At 43.5% G+C, this 22735-nt stretch overlaps 1 protein-coding gene across 4 annotated transcripts in view; it reads left to right on the forward strand.

Moving 5' to 3' along the window:
• LOC110520180 (rho GTPase-activating protein 15) overlaps positions 1 to 22223 on the forward strand; it is a 52006-nt gene extending 29783 nt beyond the window's left edge. For all 4 annotated transcript variants that reach the window (XM_021597316.2, XM_021597315.2, XM_021597318.2 and 1 more), the window contains 5 exons: positions 1380 to 1478; positions 3130 to 3207; positions 8670 to 8804; positions 16105 to 16210; positions 21698 to 22223. In XM_021597316.2, the coding sequence (XP_021452991.1) occupies positions 1380 to 1478; positions 3130 to 3207; positions 8670 to 8804; positions 16105 to 16210; positions 21698 to 21881 (602 nt within the window). In that variant the 3' untranslated portion in view covers positions 21882 to 22223. The remainder of the gene's footprint in view (positions 1 to 1379; positions 1479 to 3129; positions 3208 to 8669; positions 8805 to 16104; positions 16211 to 21697) is intronic.
• The last annotated feature ends 512 nt before the right edge of the window (positions 22224 to 22735 follow it).

A 22735-nucleotide genomic window follows, 5' to 3' on the forward strand; every position in this document is an offset into this window, starting at 1 on the left:
ACACCATTAAAGGGCATATTTAAGCACATTTGCAATCCTTAGAAGAAGGTAACGGTATTTGGAATTTCCCCCAGCTTCAAGGAGACCCTTTAATGTTGTGTCCACGGGACAAACGCTAGATCAAAGGGAGAGGACGTTATTGACGGAATAAATGAAATACTTCTGGATTAAGGAGTGGGGCAGGTGGCCTCCAGACTGTCCTATTTGGCAGGGCTGGTGGGCAAGCCACTTCAGAGAGTGTGCTTCCTCAAATCAGGTCCCCCCCCCCCCTCCCCCTTTCCTATCGTACTTCAGAATGCAAATTAAATCCATGCAACGCGAGGGTTATTTGAATTCCTTTAGGAGGGGTAATTTTGCTCCATTTCTCTGCCCCCCTTCCCCTCTCCCTCGTCTTTTCTCTTGCTTATCTGCCGAGCACTGGGAAGTGCATTTTGTATGCAAAGGTGCCGCGCTTGCAGTCATTTATGTATTTGGTGCACACTTCCCTCCAGTGTATAAACAAGAGAGGGCGATCTTTGATGTTGCACAGTGCTAGAGAGACAGCACTGTTCAAGAGTCCCGATAATGTAACATAAGCCAGTTGATGAGTGAGAAAGTGTACCTCTGTGCACAGTCAGTTTGAATTCCAGTCTATGATTGATGAGGTATGCTTTGCTAACCCTAGCTTTTGCTAGCCCTATAGGGCGTCTACTAGAGATTAACTGACCAGAGTTAGTGACCTGAGTTTAGAAGCCTGAGTTTATTGCCAGTAAGGGCAGGTTAAATGAGGGACGCCTTAGTACATTTAAATGGACAAAAGTAGAGTAATGAAGCAATGGGAATGTTCATATAAGGCAAGAAAATGTGGCCCCCCTCTTCCTCTGATTGGAGCAAAGCGGCCTGGGATTCTCAGGGTTCATGGGAAAAAATGTTAGCGATAAAATGCTAAGTGTGTGATTAAACATTAGATTGTTTATCCTTTACCAATGTGGCCGTGGAATCCATGTAGCCTACTGTTAGTAGCACTGTTCTGGAAACGGCCATCAGAGGAAAGCAGGGCAGTATGAGTCAAGCGCGATGAGTGTTACTACTCATGCTATGAAATAATTACCTATCCCTCCACATAATGATGATGATGATGATCAATGGACAGTATTAATGAGATTTTTCAAGCGTGAATGGAATGACTTATTAAACAGACCTTTTACCGTTCTACCAAAATTCCTGAGATCTGAAAACAGACATTTCAACACATTCCACGTTTGAGGACTTTTGATGCAATTAAATGCAATATCTGGTGATTACTGCTAATATCTATATTTTTACACTGTCTCTAGTTCAGTAGTTCTGGGAAATAGATTTTTTTACTTGAACAAATCATGTCTTTTTTTTCCTCACAGATCGAGTGTTTGGATGTCACTTGTTGGCACTTTGCGAGCGGGAAGGGACCACTGTGCCAAAGTTTGTCAGGCAGTGTGTGGAGGCCGTCGAAAAAAGAGGTATGCACTTTTACTAAAATTGTTATTTTTAATTAATACTTTGTTTATGGGAAATAAATCAACAATGGATAAGATGTGTGGGGGAAGTATGTACTGTATTGTCCTCCTGTATTTGGGAGTTTGACCCTTCTCCACACCCTGACCCTGTCGAGTCGGCCTGTCCACCTCAGTGATGCTTCATCTCATACAGTTACAGTAGCTGCTTCAGCATTTCACCACTGTTTACACTTCCCCCTCTGTTTTGACATTTGAGAGTGAATATGAAAAGACCTATAGTTGAGAGTGCCTGTTTTATAAGACGTGTATCCCGGTCATTGACTCGTAGTGTTCTCACACAATGTGTGTGATCGGTAGTTTCCCAGGCTCCGTCACATAGCTGGCCAGGCAAAGGCGCTGAACCCTGAGGAAAATGCTCCTCGGCATCCCAAATCACTCACTCCTGGTCCGAGTCCAATTCCGAGTCCACTTCAGACTGTTTATAACGCGCTGAAATTGAGACTGAATTATGTGTTTGTGTAATGGGTTCCGTTTGTGGTTTTGGCTGAACATTTGTTCAGGACTATTAGTTATCTGGGGGTAAAATTGCTGTGGCCCGATAAACACGCTGAGAAAATAATAATGATTAAGAGCGTCTTTTAACTGTAATGATTATGATCTAAAGGTCTGTTGCATTTCTTGATACACGATGGACTTTAGTGTGTTAGAAAATAAACCTTTAGACACGCACTCACTCGCACACACACACACACACACACACACACACACACACAAACACACACATACACACACACAAACAACATTTGGGAGGCCATTGGCTGGGCTCTGGACACAGCAGGGAAAGAACAAACAAACAACTTCTGACTGCTTTCTATGTAAACAAAGGGCCAAACACTGGGGTGAAATTCCTCTGGACATCTTAACACTTGAGCTGCAGAAAATAGCCAGGACGTTATACAAGAATGCCTTGCAAAGAATGAAACCTACGTCTTCTTTACTTTTCAAGTCAACCATATCCTCAAGTTACCCCACCAGTGACAGCGGTATAGTACAGTACATAGCGTGCCACTGTCAAATGCTCGGGAATGTGGACGGACATTCATTAGAGCAATTGATAGAAAGGGCCAGAGGAAAGTGTCGCCCCAGCTACCTCTATGCAGTGGCAGTGTTAGTTTGCACTGACAACAGTGTGACTCAAATATTTAGCATTACAATCTGTAGCCTAGCCTGTATTTCATCTTTAAAGCCTCCTGCCTTGTGTATTTAAATGCTGTTCACTTCTGAATGTATATCTTTTTTAAATGGCTTGTTTTTAGAGTATGTACAATGAAAGCATGACAATCTATCAAATGCTGTTGAGCTGGTTTGGCAGGCTGGTCTCCTGTACTTGGATGCAAAAGAAAATGGCAGTCAGACTCTATAATCAAAGTAATGCTCAAAATGTCACAGTGAAATAGAGCCGCATGTTGTCCAAGTCCAAGCCCTTATCTAGGCAAGATGTCAACTATCCATTCCACTGCAATGAATGTACACATTGTCTATTGTAAAACCCAGGAATTGTATCTAAATGTGTCATTTATGGTCATATAAGTCCAAATCAAAATGTAGTCTTGTCATATTTGCTTGTATTTAATGTCTAACATGTATCAACCAGGTTTAGAGGCTGATGGCATCTACAGAGTGAGTGGTAATCTAGCCACCATCCAGAAGTTACGATTCTTAGTTGACCAAGGTATGTTCTGTCATTTAATTCACTTGTGATTGACTGTGTTATAGTGTTTGTGACAGTACTTGACTTCATACAGTTCATTTTCTACTGGATATCATATAATGAACACAACACGATTCAATTAGGGTTCAATTAGGGGGGTTTCTTTGTGATACAATGGATACAACTAAGACAGTGTGTTCTGTTGAAATCAAATCAAATTGTATTTGTCACATGCGCCGAATGCAACAGGTGTAGACTTGACAGTGAAATGCTTACTTACAAGCCATTAACCAACAATGCAGTTTTAAGAAAATACCTGAAAAAAGTAAGAAAAACAAATAATAAAAGACCAGCTGTAAATAACAATAACGGGGCTATATACAGGGGGTACCGGTACAGTCAATGTGCGGGGCCCCAGTGTCAAGGTAATTGAGGTAATACAGTATGTACGTATAGTTATTAAAGTGACTATGCACAGATAATAACAGAGAGTAGCAGCAGTGTAAAAGGGGGGAGGGGGGCATTGCAAATAGTCTGGGTAGCCATTTGATTAGATGTTCAGATGTTCAGGAGTCTTATGGTTTGAGGGTAGAAGCTGTTTAGAAGCCTCTTGGACATAGATTTGGCGCTCCAGTACAGCTTGCTGTGCGGTAGCAGAGAGAACAGTCCATGACTAGGGTGGCTGGAGTCTTTGACAATTTTTAGGGCCTTCCTCTGACATCACCTGGTAAAGAGGTCGTGGATGGCAGGAAGCCTAGCCCAGATGATGTACTGGGCCGTACGCACTACCCTCTGTAGCGCCTTGCGGTCAGAGGCCGAGCAGTTGCCATCCCAGGCAGTGATATAACCCGTCAGAATGCTCTCGATGGTGCAGCTGTAAAACCTTTTGAGAATCTGAGGAACCATGCCAAATATTTTTGTCTCCTGTGGGGGAATAGCTTTGTTGTGCCCTCTTCACAACTATCTTGGTGTGCTTGGACCATGTTAGTTTGTTGGTGATGTGGACGCCAAGGAACTTGAAGCTCTCAACCTGCTCCACTACAGCCCCGTCGGTGAGAATGGGGCGAGTTCAGTCCTCCTTTTCCTATAGTCCACAATCATCTCCTTTCTCTTGATCACGTCTCTGACCTCCTCCCTATAGGCTGTCTCATTGTTGTTGGTGATCAGGCCTACCACAGTTGTGTCATTGGCAAACTTAATGATGGTGTTGGAGTCGTGCCTGTCAGTGCAGTCACGAGTGAACAGGGAGTACAGGGAGGGACTGGACTGAGCACGCACCCCTGAGGGGACCCAGTGTTGACAATCAGCGTGCTGGATGTGTTGTTGTTTTTTTAAATGTATTATTGTTACCACCTTTTTCTCTCCAATTTTGTGGTATCCAATTGGTAGTAGTTACTGTCTTGTCTCATCACTGCAACTCCCGTACGGACTCGAAAGAGGCGAAGGTCGAGAGCCATGCGAGAGAGCCATGCAAACACAACCCAACCAAGCCGCACTGCTTCTTGACACACCGCACATCCAACCCGGAAGCCAGCCGCACCAATGTGTCGGAGGAAACACCGTACACCTAGAGACCTGGTCAGCGTGCACTGTGCCTGGCCCGCCACAGGAGTCGCTAGTGCGCGATGAGACAAGGATATCCCTGCCGGCCAAACCCTCCCTAACCCGGACGACGCTGGGCCAATTGTTCGTCGCCCCATAAGCCTCCCGGTCGCGGCCGGCTGCGGCAGAGCCTGTGCTCGAACCCAGAATCTCAGGTGGCACAGCTAGCACTGCGATGCCGGGAGGTGGATGTGTTGTTACCTACCCTTACCACTTGGGGGCGGCCCATCAGGAAGTCCAAGATTTAGTTGCATAGGAAGGTGTTTAGTCCTAGGGTCCTTAGCTTAGTGATGAGCTTTGAGGGTACTATGGTGTTGAACGCTGAGTTGTAGTCAATGAATAGCATTCTCCCATAGAGATAGCATCATCTGTGGATCTGTTGGGGAGGTATGCAAATTGGAGTGGGTCTAGGGTTTCTGGGATAATGGTGTTGATGTGAGCCATGACCACCCTTTCGAAGCATTTCATGGCTACAGACGCAAGTGCTATGGGTCGGTAGTCATTTAGGCAGGTTACCTTAGTGTTCTTGGGCACAGGGACTATGGTGGTCTGCTTGAAACATGTTGGTATTACAGACTCAGACATGGAAAGGTTGAACATTTCAGTGAAGACTCTTGCCAGTTGGTCAGTGCATGCTTGGAGTACATGTCCTGGTAATCCGTCTGGCCCTGCAGCCTTGTGAATGTTGACCTGTTTAAAGGTCTTACTCACATCGGCTGTGGAGAGCGTGATCACACAGTCGTCCGGAACAGCTGATGCTCTCATTCATGTTTCAGTGTTACTTGCCTCGAAGCGAGCACAGAAGTGATTTAGCTCATCTTGTAGGCTCGTGTTACTGGGCAGCTCTCGGCTGTGCTTCCCTTTGTAGTCTATATGTCGGAGCCGGTGTAGTATGATTCGATCTTAGTCCTGTATTGACGCTTTGCCTGTTTGATGGTTTGACGGATGGAATAGCGGGATTTCTTATAAGCTTCCGGGTTAGAGTCCCACTAATTGAAAGCAGCAGGTCTACCCTTTAGCTCAGTTCGGATGCCTGTAATCCATGGCTTCTGGTTGGGGTATGTACGTACAGTCACTGTGGAGATGACGTCATTGATGCACTTATTGATGAAGCCAGTGACTGATGTGATGCACTTCTCAATGCCATCGGAAGAATCCCGGAACATGTTCCAGTCTGTGCTAGCAAAACAGTTCTGTAGTTTAGCATCTGCTTCATCTGACCGCTTTTTATAGACCGATTCACTGGTGCTCCCTGCTTTAATTTTTGCTTGTAAGCAGGAATCAGGATATAATTTTTGAATTAGGGTCAGAGTTGCCAAATGGAGGGCGAAGGAGAGCTTTGTACGCATCTCTGTGTGTGGAGTAAAGGGGGTCTAGAGTTTTTTTCCCCTCTGGTTGCACATTTAACGTCCTTGTGTCAAAACTGATATAAGTGTCCCTGCATTAAAATCACCGGCCACTAGGAGCTCCGACTCTGGATGAGCATTTTCATGTTTGCTTATGGCTGTATACAGCTCATTGAGTGCGATTTTAGTGCCAGCATCGGTCTGTGGTGGTATGTAGACAGCTACGTTTAATACAGATGAAAACTCTCTCGGTAGATAGTGTAGTCTACAGCTTATCATGAGATACATGAGATATCGTGCACTAGCTGTTGTTTACAAATGTACATAGGTCCCCGCCCCGTGTCTTACCAGAAGCTGTTGTTCTATCCTGCCGATAGTGCATAACCCGTCAGCTGTATGTCATCGTTCAGCCACGAATCAGTGAAACATAAAATATTACAGTTTTTAATGTCCCGTTGGTAGGATATACGTGTTTTCAGTTTATCTAATGTATTTTCCAGCGATTGAACGGCAGATTATCCACTCGTTACCTGATCCTCACAAGGCACCCCGATCTCTTTCCGCAAAATCTCAGTTTCTTTTTCCAGCGAATGACAGGATGAGGGTCTTTTCGGGTGTTTGGAGTATATCCTTCCCGTCTGACTCATTTAAGAAACATTCTTTGTCCAATTCGAGGTGAGTAATCGCTGTTCTGATGTCCAGAAGCTATTTTCGGTTATAAGAGACGGTAGTAGCAACATTATGTACAAAATAAGAAACAAACAATGCAAAAAAAAATAACAAAATTGCACGGTTGGTTAAGAGCAAATTAAACAGCAGCCATCCTCTCTGGCGCCATCTTCAATAATCATGGATGATTCTGGGTAGTTACTGAGTAACTCTACTTAATTATGAATAACTGTAGAGACCTATTGATGTTGAATGAGTAACGGATCACAAGGCATTCTTTGGCAAATAAAAAATGATTGATGAATACCTTAAGAATGGGATCTTTCAGAGTTAAAGGAAGGATAAAGCATCCCTCATGAGAATTCAAGTCAGATCTGGGCCTCCAGTGAAACACGTCTACGTACTTCATCTGAATTATCCAATGTTTCCTGTAAGGGACTCCTGGGGCATTTCTCCAGCAAACCAACAAGAGAACGTTTGTTGTTGTCCAGGCTCTGAGAATAAAGAATAGACTGGTTGACCTTTAGCCTAATTTATCACTCTGGAACGTATTTCTCTGTCTTGAGGTAGCTAGCAACCTTCTTTTTATTTAGAGACACCATTATTTGTTACTGTGCCCTGCAGTCCTAGAGATTAAAGAAGTGGTTTGTGATGCGGGACATTGAGGGGAGAGTGACATCATCAACATTTTGCACATTCCAAGCATTCTGACACGATGACACCATGTGCCTACATTCTGTCCCACACATTCCATTTATCCTGAATGTGCTCCCAACCCCCATAGTTATAGAGAGCCAGTACAGTACAATCTCAAGTGAGAGTGAGTTAAAAACATTGACCATGTAGTAGGCTACTATGTCCTTCAGGACCATAGAACGCAGCAGGTTCAGTTTCCCTGAGTGGGTTTTGTACCAGGATTCAATACAAACAAGGAAACCATGGGCTGATTAGCAATCAGCTCAGATGTGTCAAGTGCACACACTGGAGAGGCTGGCTAATTGAAAGTCTGGACTTTTTTCTAGGGAGTACCTAAAACTGTGCAGAAAAAAAAAAAAATACCCTTCTGGCTTTATGTAATTCTCTATGACTCTGGCTTTCCAACACATTGCCTTTGTTTTTGGTTGGCCTAGGATGGAAGGGAAGATCTAAGATCATCTTGACATGCCAAATACATTACTCTAATTTCAAAGCATGGATAAAATCTCTCTAAGATAATTATCTCTATGAAAATGATTCAGAAGTTCCCATGGCACTATATTTGTATTATCATGTAACAGGGTTGTCTGAAACGAACGATTGCTTATTTCCAGTTTCAACATACAGCATAATGTGACTTAGTGCTGTACCATTCCACTGTCTTCAGACCTCCAGGCCTGTCATCTTGGCTTTGGATCATCCTGCACTCCTCCTGTGGCATATTGAGCCTGGTGCCTCTGAATCACTTCGTCACCTGATGGCCTGTCTCTGTCACTACCAGGGGTTTTCTCTATTCTCAGCCCTATCAGAACTAACTGATTTCAACAGAGGGTATATGTCAGTCTAGAACAGAAACCCAATCCAACACATGTGGCTTCATCAGACCTCTGGGTAGCTGGGAGCCTGTTAGCGAGCTCCGCTGTTAGCAGGTAAACATTAGCATAGTAATTAGCCTTTGCAAATTCTCCCAATTAAAGCTTTGTTGTTCCCTCTCTATTCCCTCTCCTGTTCTTTTTCTCTCTCTCTCTCTCACTCCCTCTTTCTCTTTCTCTCTCACTGCTCCTGTTCCTTCTCTTTCTCTCTTTCTCTGTCTCCCACTCCCACCTCTCTCCGAATCTTCTCCCTCTTCCCCCCTCTCTCTTGCCCCCTCTCTTCCTGGTGTTGTCCCAGAGGAGGAGTTTAATCTGGACGACAGCCAATGGGAGGACATCCACGTCGTCACCGGGGCACTCAAGATGTTTTTCCGGGAGCTGCCAGAGCCCCTGTTTCCCTTCCCATTATTTGAGCTGTTTGTGGAGGCCATCAGTGAGTATACAGCCTAGATGTTTTGCTGTTGTCATCAGCACATTAGTTTGTGTCAGCATATTCGCAAAGCTTGTGCTTGCAGTCAGATTTCAGTCACTTTCATTTTGAGGTCAAGAAGACTGAAAATATGGAATGCAATGAAATTCTCCAGATCCAGATTAATAACGGTTTGTGTCAGAACTGTGTAACGGTTGCTATTCTACCAGTGAAATAGGCAGGCTTGCCTGGGTTTTACATAGTAACTTATGCATCAGGCCCTGTGGTGTGTTAGCATTAATCCTGTTTATACTGTACTCCATGCACTTTTATTTGCCTCTAGAAACGTTGTCCTCAAGGCAGCTCACTTAAACACTAAACGATTTTTCATTCAGAGAGGCTGAGAGAGAGAAAGACCACTGAGGATTGAGCTGTGGTACAGTATGCTAAGTTGATACTCCACTCTCTGCTAAGCAACAGGGGTGAAATCAATAGGCATCTTTCCACATGGTCACTTGGCACATACAGTATGTATGGGCCCAGAGGAGAACAACCTCAGAGTTAGAACTTTAGGTTGCATTTGGAGGCGGTGAATAAACTCTTCAAACATTCAGATAGATCTACACAGTATGTACAGGATTTCTTTCTGTGCTTCCTGTACAATGTACTGTATCGTTGACTCCACTTACACCAGGTAGTCTCAAAAAGGTTGCAGAGTTCTCTGCCTCTCTCGATCTGTCCAGTCAAAAGAGGTCGCTGTCGAACTGTGAGGTGGGTCACCTCTCTCTCGCACCCCTGCAATCCCCTGGTGGTTAGTGGTGGGAATTCCACAGGTCAAAGGTCACGACAGCCAGGGCTGGCAGTCCAGACAGAAGCTAACACAAGATCAGATCTGACACAGTCATGTGTCGACGTACTTCCACTCTACTTCACCACACACACACACACACACCCCACCACACACCCACCACACATTAACCCCCATCATGCCATTGTTCCGGCTCCCACCCTAGCTGCCGTCCTACTGACGCCAGTGTTAACCTTGTGTAAACAATACTGTTAAAGGTTGTGCACTTGTGTTGAAATGCTACCTGGGCCCTGTAACCCCACCTCAGGGTTGGAATACAGGGAGCATCAGCTCTCTCCTGAGCTCCATGGATGAAACATAAGGAAATTATAATGAATAATGCTTTTTCTTCTACCCCTTATTTATTTTTTTATTTGTTCTATATGTGTCATTTGTACAAAAGTGCCTGCTGTTGTCAATGCTGTCCCATCCCATACCCAAATATTCTCTCTGAGACCCTCGAAGCCCCCGGAAACAGATTGCGAAAACAATCCCAAGGTGGTGCTATAATTTGCCAATAAATATTTACATGCTCCAGAATGTAGGCCAGAATCCCCTCTGGCGCTCAAGGTGGTTACATCCAGTTAATCAGATAAGTATGTGCACGGCTGATGAGTCTCAGACAGCGTTTAGACAACTAATTAGCAGTGTAGGAAGCCCTTCATAGCAGGAGGTGTAATTAGGATAACCTGGTACGCCATGCTCCGCTGTAGAGATGAAACGGCCAGGGGTGGAGTCACTACAGATTCGCCACTAAGTGAATGTAGTTGAGCAGCTAAATAGATGCATTAGTGACCATATGGTGACGTACACCATTAATTTATATTGCAAAGATACTGAAAAAAAAAGACTGTGAAGATTTAGCATCAGCACATGGCAATCACCTGCCTCACGTCATTTAAGACGACCTAGTCCTAGTCCAAGATAATGAGCTGGTTGAACTGTCCAGAACATGAGAGCAAGGCCTAATCTGCAGCCAACACATTATTAGTAAACAGTTGTTTGACTTCATGTCCCATTTAGGACCTTGAGACAGGGAGAGAGTCTCCTGGTGATGGAGATGATGGGTCGTCATCATTAGAGTCGCGTTGCCCATTGCTGGCTGGCCCTGTAATGGGGTTGCATTACGGGGAGTTCCTATGGGTCCGTGGCTTGTGTGGACGGGAGGTGAGCTGATTAGGCAGGTTTCAGTACACATCACCAGGTCTCTAATTGAAACCACCGTTCCAAGAGCCAACAGTGTTGCAGCTTACTGGAACCATGGCCAGTGTGCATGTGTTGTTACGAATGGGCAGTGTCGTTACCGGAATCATGGGCCAAGCTCTTTGGTCCCATTGGACAAAAAGACTTACAAGTACTACAACATGATGGAGAGTGTAGCATTGGATGTAGTCCAGTCCATTCACATCATATGAAAGGATTTTCTCAGCCACGGATAATGGAGACATGATATTGTTATCTCCTAAATATCCTAAACACAATGCAAACACTTATCATATCTTCAGTCCGACACCTCCCTTTCTTTCTTTCTTTCTCTGGTCTCCTGTTTCATTTGTTTTCTCTCTACTTTTGTATGAACAGATGCCCCCTCCCCTCCCCTCCCTCCCTCTCAGCCCCGTAGGTTTGATTAGTTGTTCAGTCTGAGGTCCTCAGGTGGTGTCCATGCAGGCCTTGTCTCCCTGTCTCCCTTCCAAGTGAGCTGTTCATTCTTGGAAGGCTGAGAGGAGCAGCTGTGTTTGCAGGCCGTGATCCTGGCACCAACTTACCACGTTCTATTATTCATGTGGGCCTCAGTATCAGAGAGGGGTATCTGGAATCTCCAGCCACCTGTCTCGCAGACAAACGCTCCTTTTTGTTTCGCAAGCAAATCAATGCAAACACTGGTGAATTGAGTTTGATCTCGTTCGAGCACTGCTTCTATAGTTTTGTAGAGGATGGTGGCGGCATTGATAGTGTTGCCGTAAAAGTGTAAATGTTTCGGGGGAGGAGCGGAGTCTTGGGTTGAGAAATTTTTACACTGGTTACAAGAACGAAGATGTTACATGTTCATGGATGAGCGGATGCTATCTGTATGCATGCATGTGTGTGTTTAACTGTTGATATTTACAAAGATTTGAACTCTCTTAAACATAAGTGATTTTCTTAAAATGTTTGGCTGGCATCCTTAAAATTCTTCTGCTGTTAATTCAAAAATGCTAATTAGAAAAAGATGCATATTTTCCCAAGTTGTTTGGTCCTTCTCTATGCCCTCAGTAACCATGGAAATGGAGTCATGTGAGTTAGTAACTGGGCCACGCAGACGAGGAGAGAAGTCTAAATACTGCTCCCTCCGCATCTCCACCAAGCCAGGGACTTTCTCTTCATTAACTAGCTAGCACAGTTTTATACATGGCTCTTATTTATTCACCATACTGACACAGAAACAGAAACACAGCAGAAAAACATTACTGCAGTGAGAATCGAGGGAATCTATTGTGTCTCAGTTGGGGTTGGTTGATTCACCCACTTAAGCAATAACTTTACCAATGTGGGTTCAGTATTTATGATAATACTGTAGATTAGGGAAGACAAAATGCCTGTACATGACAAACGTAAGAGAGAATCACATTTCTCTGTAGTGTTTGGTATCTGTTTGAAATGCGTTTGTGGTTATAATGGTGATATCCTCGCTATCTCCAGGTCATCTTGGGTTACACACCACTTCTCACGCTTCAAAGAGACACATCATTTACATATGAATAATTGCACGTATTTATGATCTGGCGTAGTTTAGTTGATAATCACCATTACAGTAGGAAAGAATAGCATTCTATAGTCTAACTCAAATACAAAGCACACATCACAGAAAGGCAGAGAGCCCAGAGCCCTACAAGTCCTGTAGCATAGAAAGGAGTTGTTTTTATTAGTTTGACATTGTTTGGTTTGTTTCTATTTCTGACTTATTGAGAGCATACAGAGCACTCATCATAATCACAGATGGATTATTAACTTAGGACCTGTGTTCATAATGAGTATTAATTATGTTTGTGTATTTTCTGTAATGGGGAATGTGGTGCAAAGCACTCTCATGAATATGCAATTAAAGATTGAACAAATTAGAAAAAAACTATCTAGAAATTCTGCACTTCTGTGCTACTGTGCTGAGACTTCTTAAATTGGTAGGTAACGTTTCAGTTTGAGAATAATAATTCCTCATAATTAAGTTTTACCTTTGATCAAGATACTTGAAGATACTACCTTTTCATGAAATGGGGGCATTCAATGGTACTTATTAGTTCATTTCTTTTTATAACGCTCTAAAACAAATTTGCATGCAAGTAAGCTGGCCATGCAAATCGTTTGAAATGCAAAAATATCTAGTTTCTATATTTCATCAAGGAGCTTTTCATGTTTAATAAATTACAGACACCATCCTCCAAGACTTTGTTATTCATTAACCAAAAGCACACAATTGGGATCCATTTAAAATCTTAATCACAACCTGCAGGATTATTTGCTTTCTGCTAATATTTGCCTTGACGGGGCTTTAGTGAGCCATGCAGTACACTAAGCCTGGAGATGAGGTTGTACAGCTAGATTTCCTGAAACAAAATGCGTCCCCCCGTTTATAATGGGATTATGTACACAGAGGTTTAGATGCTGAATGTGTATCTAGTCACTGTGTCACCGATTGAAACACTTATCAGAAATCAAAAAGAGAAGAAGAACTTGAGGCTATTGTACAGTAACTGGTTCTCACAGAAATCTCTATGAATATACAGCTATTGACATTCTCAAATGACTAACATTGGGTTTTAAGATTTACATTGCGAATGTTTAATAACTGGGAAAGTAGCTTTGCACAAATGCAAAAATGTCGACAATTCCATAAATCTTATTGTCCCAACTTGATACCTCAAAACAAAACAAATCAAATGTTATTTGTCACATACACAGTTTACAGCAGGTATAAAAGGTGCAGTGAAATGCTTGTAGGCTTACAGACTACAAAAAAAAAGTTTGTATGCATTCGTTTGGCATTTACCTTCTTGTTCCAATCGATACAGATCAGCAATTCTTAAATATTTGTTTGGGATCAAAGGACTATTCCTTGGGTTACACCCCATACACAGTATTGATTTTCATTGGCACAGCCATGTTTGTTTGTGTTGTTGTATACAGACCTGGATGGGGAGTTGTAATGGTCTGTTGTCATAGCAGCTCATAAATCACTCAATCCCCTCTAGGTGCCCAAAAGCTGCCTAATGCTGCAGCCGGGGACTAAAGTTGACATGACTAATGTTCGTTTAGTCTTCTGTGGGGTACGCTCGATCCCTTGAGATGTTTCCCATCATTGAGAGGCTTTACTCCTGTTCATGCCAGATTCATAACCATATTGGATTTGCAAAAAAAGGAAATGGGGTCTTCCAGGAAATGGTATCACACTTAATGTTCTATGCTTGCTATGGATGCCAAAAGTCAGCTCAGTCAATGAAATAATCACAACTTCATTTATACGAAGGCTGAAAATGATCTTCTGGTTTAGAGTAGTTGTGTGAAGAGCAGTATTACCTGTATTCATCTGGCTTCATTGCTCATCCAGTGCCATATTATATGACCCTGTGTGACTTTTGGGTCAGGTTGTATGTTTCAGTGTGTGGTACATTGGAGTGAATCAGCAAATGTAGATGCTATAATCCTAACAGGGCATTTCAGCCTGCTTTAAATTAATGACACTGTCCTCGCCATCTGTCCACAATAGTGAGCTGAGGGGCATCTCCAATATGTCAGCCACCAACGGCAAAGTAATGAATGAATCATGTCCTTTGTGCCAGTAATGTAGACTAGATTAAATATTTTAGGGTGAGGCCTACTATTGATTAGTTGTGTAGCAGCAGGTGCCTCTTATAAACAGTTCTGCATTGTACTTAACAGATATATCGCCTGATCTATTTCAGAGTGGGTCATCTCTAGTCAATTCAGATAATCTCAGTGATAACTTCCAGTCATAGTTAATACTGAGGACAAAAACTAAACAGGAAAACTCTGTTCAGAGTGACAGCCTGTCCACCAGGCAGGGAAAGCTGCCACACATTCCATCCTGCCGGGCCGGCGCAGAGCGTAGCTCAGGCTAGGCTCACCTAGAGCAGAAGGTCAGGGGCCCTACTCTCTCTCCCAGAACGGGTTTGTCCATCTGTGCCCAACTGGCAGGGTTGGCACCCGACGTGGGCATCTGCCACCTGTGCCTGTGCCAGCTCGGTGTACACGCAGACATCTGCTCTGGCCGTGCTCAAGGGGAGCCTCCACGGTACGACAGACAGGGGGCCAAACATTGTCCTCGCCTCGCTCTGCGGCTCTGTCTGCTAACAACCTGGGGTAATGAGAACAAGCAGAGCTGAGTAGACTCCATTAGGCCATTAGTGTTAACCTAACCTGTGGGTTCCTCTGGAGGTCAGAGAAGGATGCTGAGCAGTGAGTACAGGGAGGGTAGAGCAAGCATGAGGTTATTGTCACTTCTTTGCAGGATGTCGATATAAAAAAAACAGGTAGCAGGTTTCAACAGATGGATGGGAGGTGTTGCATGGCCGTAGTGCCACAGTGGGTGGGACAGTTTTTGGACTATAGATGTGTTACTGAGTGTTGCAGTTTCTTGTCATATTTATCAGGGATTGAGGACTGGATTTGTCTTGTTTTATAACAAAAACTTTTTTAGTACTTTTCACTCTCTCCCTCTTCAGCAAATACATCAACACAAACACACACATTCACACGTGTTTCCCCAACTCTTCCTAAATGGAGTAGCAATACAAAAAGCAAACATCTGTTCAGATTAATAACACGCAAAGTTGTTTTGGGGTGGAATTCAGGGTTGGAAAAGGAGCTCGATCCCTGGACTGGTTGTATTGACGTCCCCACCTGGCCTGGCCCCTATGAGGACTAAATCATAGAGGATTTTCTCCCTGGGATTTATCTAACTCATCTGACCATAGTGTTAGGTTTCTATTTGTTTTGATTACAATCAAATAAAGTCTCATTGAAAGACATGCACATTGTTTGAGAGATTTCATTGGTGTATTCCTCTTACAGAACAGTGTGTATCAGGAGAGGAGGTGCGGTCTTAAGAGTGTTACCCATCAGCTAGCACAACATGATGGATGCTACCAATTTATAAGGGTCATAGGTCAGACACAATGTCGCCAAACAGTTTGCCATCTATATAAGGCATTATGGGTAAGGGCCCATCTGACTCCCCATTGGAGACTGGGAGGTTCCCTTGGGATGGCTAATTGGTCAGCCAAGTGTTGTGTTACAGTAACAGAAAGGCTCTAATGGTTTCCAGTAATAACAATAATGACCATCCATTAAAAAGAAAACTAAGTAAAGTCTCACTTACTCTTGAATTGAATGTGAATAATCAGACAAACATCTACACTTGGATAATCAATCTTTATAATGTTGCCACTTAACGATATTCCTCCAAATCTTCCTTCGGAACAGAGACGAAGGCTGGCAAGCAGAAGGTGCAGGTGATAAAGAAGCTAGTACTTCAGCTCCCTAAACCCAACCAGGACACCATGAGAGTACTCTTCAGACACCTGCAGAAGTAAGTTGACAGCCTGTTAATGTCATTGGAGCACAGCCGGAACATGTTGTATTCAATGTCCAGAATTCGGATGGATTGTAGAATGCGGTAGGCGAATGCTATAGTACTACAGTAGTAGTACTACTAACTCATAAACAGTCATTTTTTTCTATTAGCCCAGTGTTTTTTAAAAGTAGAGTGACAACAGAGGGTCAAACGTACAGTAAAGGGTGACGGAGAGGTCACACTAAAACATCAAGCTCTGGAGAAAGTTACGTATGACCCTCCTATCCCCCTTCCCCCCACCCGACCGTGGCATCCCGGCCCCATGTGTGTAGGACGGGGAAATGACCTCAGTGCTGCCTGCGTGTGCAAGTTGCCTGGCCCCAGTCCACTCTGACTGTCCTGGCCAGGCTAAAGGGGCCATATGGCTAAACCCATGTCCCAGGAGAGGTGTTCTATCCCATCTTACCCTTCTCCATATTTACCACCCCACACAGGAGGCCAAATGACTCATTTTAGATTGATGAGCCCCTCCCTAACTGGAACATACCCCTTGGCTACAGCAGAGGACGTGTGTGTGTTTGTCTGTTTGCTTTCGAATGCCAGGTCCCTCAATAAGTCCAAATCCCCCATTCATATCCCCATGCAGAATTGCCTGCAGAGATAACCCCAAAACATCTCTATCTCTTTATCTCTCTCTTTCTTTCTCTCTCTATTTCTGTCTCCCTCCTCTCGCTCTTTCTTTTTCTCTCCTTTCTCTCTATCTTCCTATCTCTACCTCTCGTTCCCCCTCTCTCTTTCAGCAATGACACACCTAGTTCAAGGAATGGTTTCAGCGGCATTTCTATCCTATTTCTCAGTCCTTCTCAGCTCTTCTTTGCAGCTCCTTTATGCAGCTTTGCATAATAGAATATGTTGAATAATATCCTCATAAAAACTATCAATGGACTGAGTGAAGTAATGTTACTGACACATTGTTTTGCTCACACGGTTTCATTGCGCGGGGATTGTGGGGACAGAGTAAATCCCAGGCAGTGCCTCCAAGTCTGCCCCCACCACAAAATGACTTCTCCCTGCCCTCTCACCATGCAAATAATCAAGCCAGAACGTCTCATGTGACAGAATGGCAGGAGAACGGGCCCCTAGGGACCAGATCCAGGACTTTGGCTACCACACCCTTACCTATTGATGTGGTTTAGCTCTAATTCACTTATTTCTCTCTCCCTCTTTCTCGCTCTCTGTCTCGCTCCATACCGCGTTCACTTCCAGTTCCACTCTTTATTTCTCATAGGCTAGATGCGTTTGCCTAATCTAAATTTCACACCAGACCACAGTAAATTGGGATCATGTGTGATTTTTTTACATTTATTATTTGCCTTTTTTCCCCCAAAGAAAAGAGCATAGCAGCATTGGAGGGCGCACAGGCACAGTGTATAAAACATTCTCTGAGATTGCCAGAGAGCAAAAAGAGGGGGAACACAGAGAAAATCTTATAAAGACAATTAGAGGTAAAGAATGAGAGTACAAAGTTTACGCTGACAAACGCTTATCAGTGGTGCATGTTGCCTTATCGAGGATATCAAATGAGATTACAGAGTGTGTGAATGTGTCCCTGCCTCCCATATTAAACAACTTTTATTCCAGAAGGAAGAGTGGTTTATGATCCCAGGCTTCACTGAGCGGTTTTATTTCGGTCCTGGCTGGGTTGTCTGTGCCTTCAGTAATGTAGGAGTCTATGAAGTTTTCTGACTGCTTTGTTGTGGCTTCATTCTCTGCCTGTGTGGAACCAGTGTTCCTTTTTCCCCGATCCATAGGGTCTGGCTTCAATATCGAGCTGTGTACTTGCATTGTGATGATGTGGTCAAGGAAACCAGATTCTCTGAAGTGTACCTTCACTTAGCCATTCTATTTATTCTCCTTTTTGTAAGTGTTTTTGTCACTGCTGTTCATGGTACAATTTACCACAAGGGCTTTAAAAAAATCCATGGGCTTTCAATTCCTGCTGACCTTACTACAGAGTGGAAAACAAACCTCAATAGGTGTGATAGGTAGCCTCAGCCGAGGCTAGGAGAGGAATCAAAATCAATGGGTGCTGCTGAACTAGAATGGATGACATACTGTAGGTCTGTCTAGGACAGCTCTTATGATTGGCTCTCAACTGCCATGATCCAATGCAGTGTTGTTTAACCATAGTGCACCAAGAAGATGCTCGCTGCTTGGAAACTTTTCAACACTTCAACTCAAATGTTTGATCCCATGGGGTATTTTTAGTTCAGATCAAATGGGGCGCTGTCTGTTCACTTTACGAGACTGACACTTATAGTTTCAACCTTCGAGCTTTAGACCACCCCCCCATCCCCTCTCCTCCTTGTCCCCACCTCCTCCGGCTCCCTGCCCCTTCCTCTCTCTCTCTTCCCATCCCCACCTCAATTTATTATCTGTCCCATGATCCTGAAGGAGTCAGTGATCCTGACCCAATTAGGAGGAGCCTTCCAGGCGAGGAGGAGGGGAGGAGGAGGAGGAGGAGGTGGAGAAGAAGGAGGGGACCCCATCATGGTCCAGCTCTCATTTTCTGTCATGCCCCGCCTGGAGAAACTAGATGCTAATTAATTACCATTGGCATCTTGGGCCGTGCACGTCAGCTCATGTAGGAGACATCAATGATTCGTCAGATCAAATCACGAGTCCCCTCAGGTCAGCTCTCTGGGTAGGGTAGGATGGACATTGCTGATATGAGATGTGTATGCCACCATGGCTTTTTGGAAACACTGTGCCAGGGTGTTGGTGACTAGTCATTACTTGCAAGTTTGGGTGTGAAGTATTTGAAGTGTGATTTTGTTTCCTGTAAGTATAGCTAGTGTTAGAGGTTGTAGCCGTTGTAGTCAGAGGAAGAGGAGATGAGGAATAGCTAGTCTACACAAAGTTATACCAGTCTCCATTGTGCCGAGGCAGAATGATCCTGAGAACTAAGGTGATGTATTCCTTCTGTGAATATACAGTGGAATTACTTTAATAATTGAGTCGCCTTATTTGAGATCATTAGTGAACCATTAGGCATGGTAATCCAGACCCTTAGATCATCGCAGTGTTCTAATTAAGTTAAAACGCTGATGGTCAGACAGGCAGAGAACAGTGATGTACTGTACACAGGCACAGGGCTGAGGTTAATTGCAGACATAAATAGGAAATTATAGCGTGTACACATTTTAATCAGGTTTCACTCCAAGACACACTCCAAGACACTTAGTCACATGGACACACAATACATGCAAAGACACAGACCTACAGTAATGGCAAGTGCATGGATAGAAACTCTATTCATTAATCTATTCAACAACTGCATTTCAAAAGTCTAAAATAAAATAAAAAGCACTTGCACATCATATTGTCCACCTCAAGTACGTGCGTTCAGTAAACTTTGTTTTTCCCAGTCATCCCCTAAAATATATATTTGACCAGAATCTTACAGCACATGCACGCGGTGACAGTAAATCTCTAATTCTGCTTTGCTAGCACCGATAAATAGGTGGCAGTGAATTTCACTTCCTGCAATTACACTCCCACCTGTGAACGTAAGTGCTCTCGTCTGGAATCAATTATGGCACTCTTTTCACAATATAGCTCCTTCCAAGACATCAGTGTTCTGTGCCTTACTAGCATTATGGCACAGGGGAGACACTGTTCAGTACTAGCTACATTGGTATTGCTAAAGCTAGCACTCTGAACATTATTAATATACATAAATTACCACAGCACATTGATACAGATTCGCTCTGACACCGTAGTATGATAGCATATTTTATGGAAAATAAAAAAATTTGGCTTAAAGTGAGATGAGGATAATTATTCATAATGATTGTGTCAGGTTGGATCATCATCATGCCTTTCTCTTAGTAATGAGCTTGAGAAATATGCATGGCATGAACACGCTGGGTCGATATTATAACGACATGTGGCAGAGCAAGATGTTGACCATCCCACATGATTAACGATTTAGAGGCATATTTCCATTGGTGAGAGATACAGCCTGATCGTGACCTTTCCAGGCACGTGTTTTATTGACATATACTGTAGCACTCAACTGTTTAGACAGACTATCCCGAATGTGAATGTCAGTCCATCTTAGATGTCTATCCTGATTGAGCTCTTGCATACCTGTACATCGGCTAGATGTTATGTTAACTTAACTATTATAGTAGTTGTCACAAAGAATACGAACTCCATACTTTGGGGAAAAAGGGAAAGAAATCAAATTGAACTGTTCTAGTGTGTTTTCTTACTATACATGTGCACTACATTTAGGCAATGGAAAAAATATTCAGACTGTTGTTTTATTTTGCTTTCTGTTTTATGACATGTAAGCCATAGATAACATCACTTAGGGCTTTCCAAAAGACCAGCTTCAGGCGCTGCAGTGCCTAATCCTGGCACCCTGACAATACCTTTGGATGCAATTATCTGCTGAGAGGCCCTGTGTGAATCTGTTTTGGGCAAGGAGGGACCCCATCCCACCTCAGAACGCTCCGTCAAGATCCCACTGACAGCTTGGAGATGCGCCCCACGCCACAGCCCTTCCATCCCGTTCCAGGCCTCACTCCATAATGGGCCCAGAGGCCTGTGGGCGGCAGCCTCCTCCACAGAGGGAGTAGAGACTGGAGCGGAGTGGGTCCCCCTGCCTGGGCCTGCCTTGGTCTTTGTCCCACAGCCAAGCCTCAGCTCAGGAAGAATACTTCTCAAAAAGCCTCCCTGTATCACGTTCTCTGTGCTTTCTCCAGAAAGTACAACCACTGAGTCCTCATATACACCATGCATAGCATACTGCTCATGTCAAGGTAATGGAATATACAGTATATCTAATGGATTATGGCCAAGGAAGAAGGCGAGGCAATCTGTACAGTGAAACAAAAGCAGGTCACTGCAGATTGTACAGTAGAGAATATCATCTACAGTTTCCTCATTGCGGCATAGAATCGTACAGCATGTACGTAATGTACAAGAGTTGCATGTGCTTCTTAATTTCCTGCCCCTGTTTTATCCAGTCCCCAAACCTTCTCCAGACCTCCTCTCTACACTGAAACTCCATCCAGATTTATTTTGTGACTTTCCCTATTCAGATACATTAGAGTCAATAGATGTTCCGCAGTTGACTGCCGGTGCTGAATGTGTGGCATGAAGTGAAAGTACACATCTTTGGATCTTTGAGTACACAAAGCTGGGTGCACAAATGATATACAGAGTTACCAATACTGAAATAAGATATGTTTTCAACAGGGGCCATTGAATGGTAAAAATCAGCCTTGCTAACAAATCTACTGAATGTGTGCAGAAATGATCCAACATTTTCCGGTAGCAATGAGATGTCTGTTTTTGTGATGATCATTGATGTTGACTTGAAAAGCCTTGTTTCGTGACTCATGAGTTAATATCCCATTGTTTCAATCTCAACCATCTAAATCAAAGCTCTCTCTTATTTTCCCAGATCATTTAACCATTATCTCTCTGCAGGATTCTGACGTGTTCACGGAAAAACCTGATGTCGACACAAGGCATCAGCATCGTGTTTGGCCCGACACTCATGTGGCCTGAGCTGGACTGTGGGAACATGGCGGTCAACATGGTTTATCAGAACCAGATAGTGGAGTTCATCCTCATTGAGAGCCCAGAGATCTTCGGCCTAGAGAAGAAGTGATAAGGACATTTTATCTACAGCAATGGATGGATTCATGAACAGACAAGAGGACCTGTTGTGCCTAATGCTTGGAGCTAGTTGCTAGTATTTCTGTAATATATTATTAATAGTGAGGATGTACACCTTATCTTAAAGTTTTAATAGCATTTATATCTTACTATATTGTTAGTTACACTTCTTGAACCCAGAACCCAAACTGTGATTTCTGAATTGTGCTATAGTGAATGCATACTAGTAAATAGCTTATTTTGTGGTCTGGCTCTTCCATTGCCTTATACTGCATAGCTACAGTATCATGAAAGAAGTATTGACAAAAGTAATGATACTATGTTAAGTTAACTGTGTGTGCCTGTGTGATGTATTCAAGTCTGTGAATGAGCATCATCCTCAAGTGTGTCTGAGACAGGCTGTATGCAAATGGGCCTGTCTCAGACACACTTGGAAATTAAAAATAATCCTTTGAATATGAGCATTGAGGTTTTTTTTTTTTCATATGCATTGTATGAAACCACAAGCACATTGGAAAAAGTCTCCCTTCCTCCTCCAATTGGAAATGTCTGTTTTAAGGGTTAAACAAACATATACAATGATGTAACATGAATACTGGGTGATCAGAGGAGCCTACCTACACACAGAAACACACACAGAGTGTGTGAGTGAGTGAGAGAGAGAGACAACCCGGATGAGATGATTACTTTTAATAATTTTCTCTGACGAACGACCACTCATCGAAATATAACTAATGGAGCTGTCCCTGAAATAAAACAGTCAATCACAGTGTAAATGAATGGGAGGGCGAGCAGAGCAGAGAGGAGCAGCCACAGCCTTTGTAGTCTAATAAGTGATCACAGGAC

This window comes from Oncorhynchus mykiss, chromosome 3, assembly GCF_013265735.2.
Source record: "Oncorhynchus mykiss isolate Arlee chromosome 3, USDA_OmykA_1.1, whole genome shotgun sequence".
NCBI classification, from domain to species: Eukaryota; Metazoa; Chordata; class Actinopteri; order Salmoniformes; family Salmonidae; genus Oncorhynchus; species Oncorhynchus mykiss.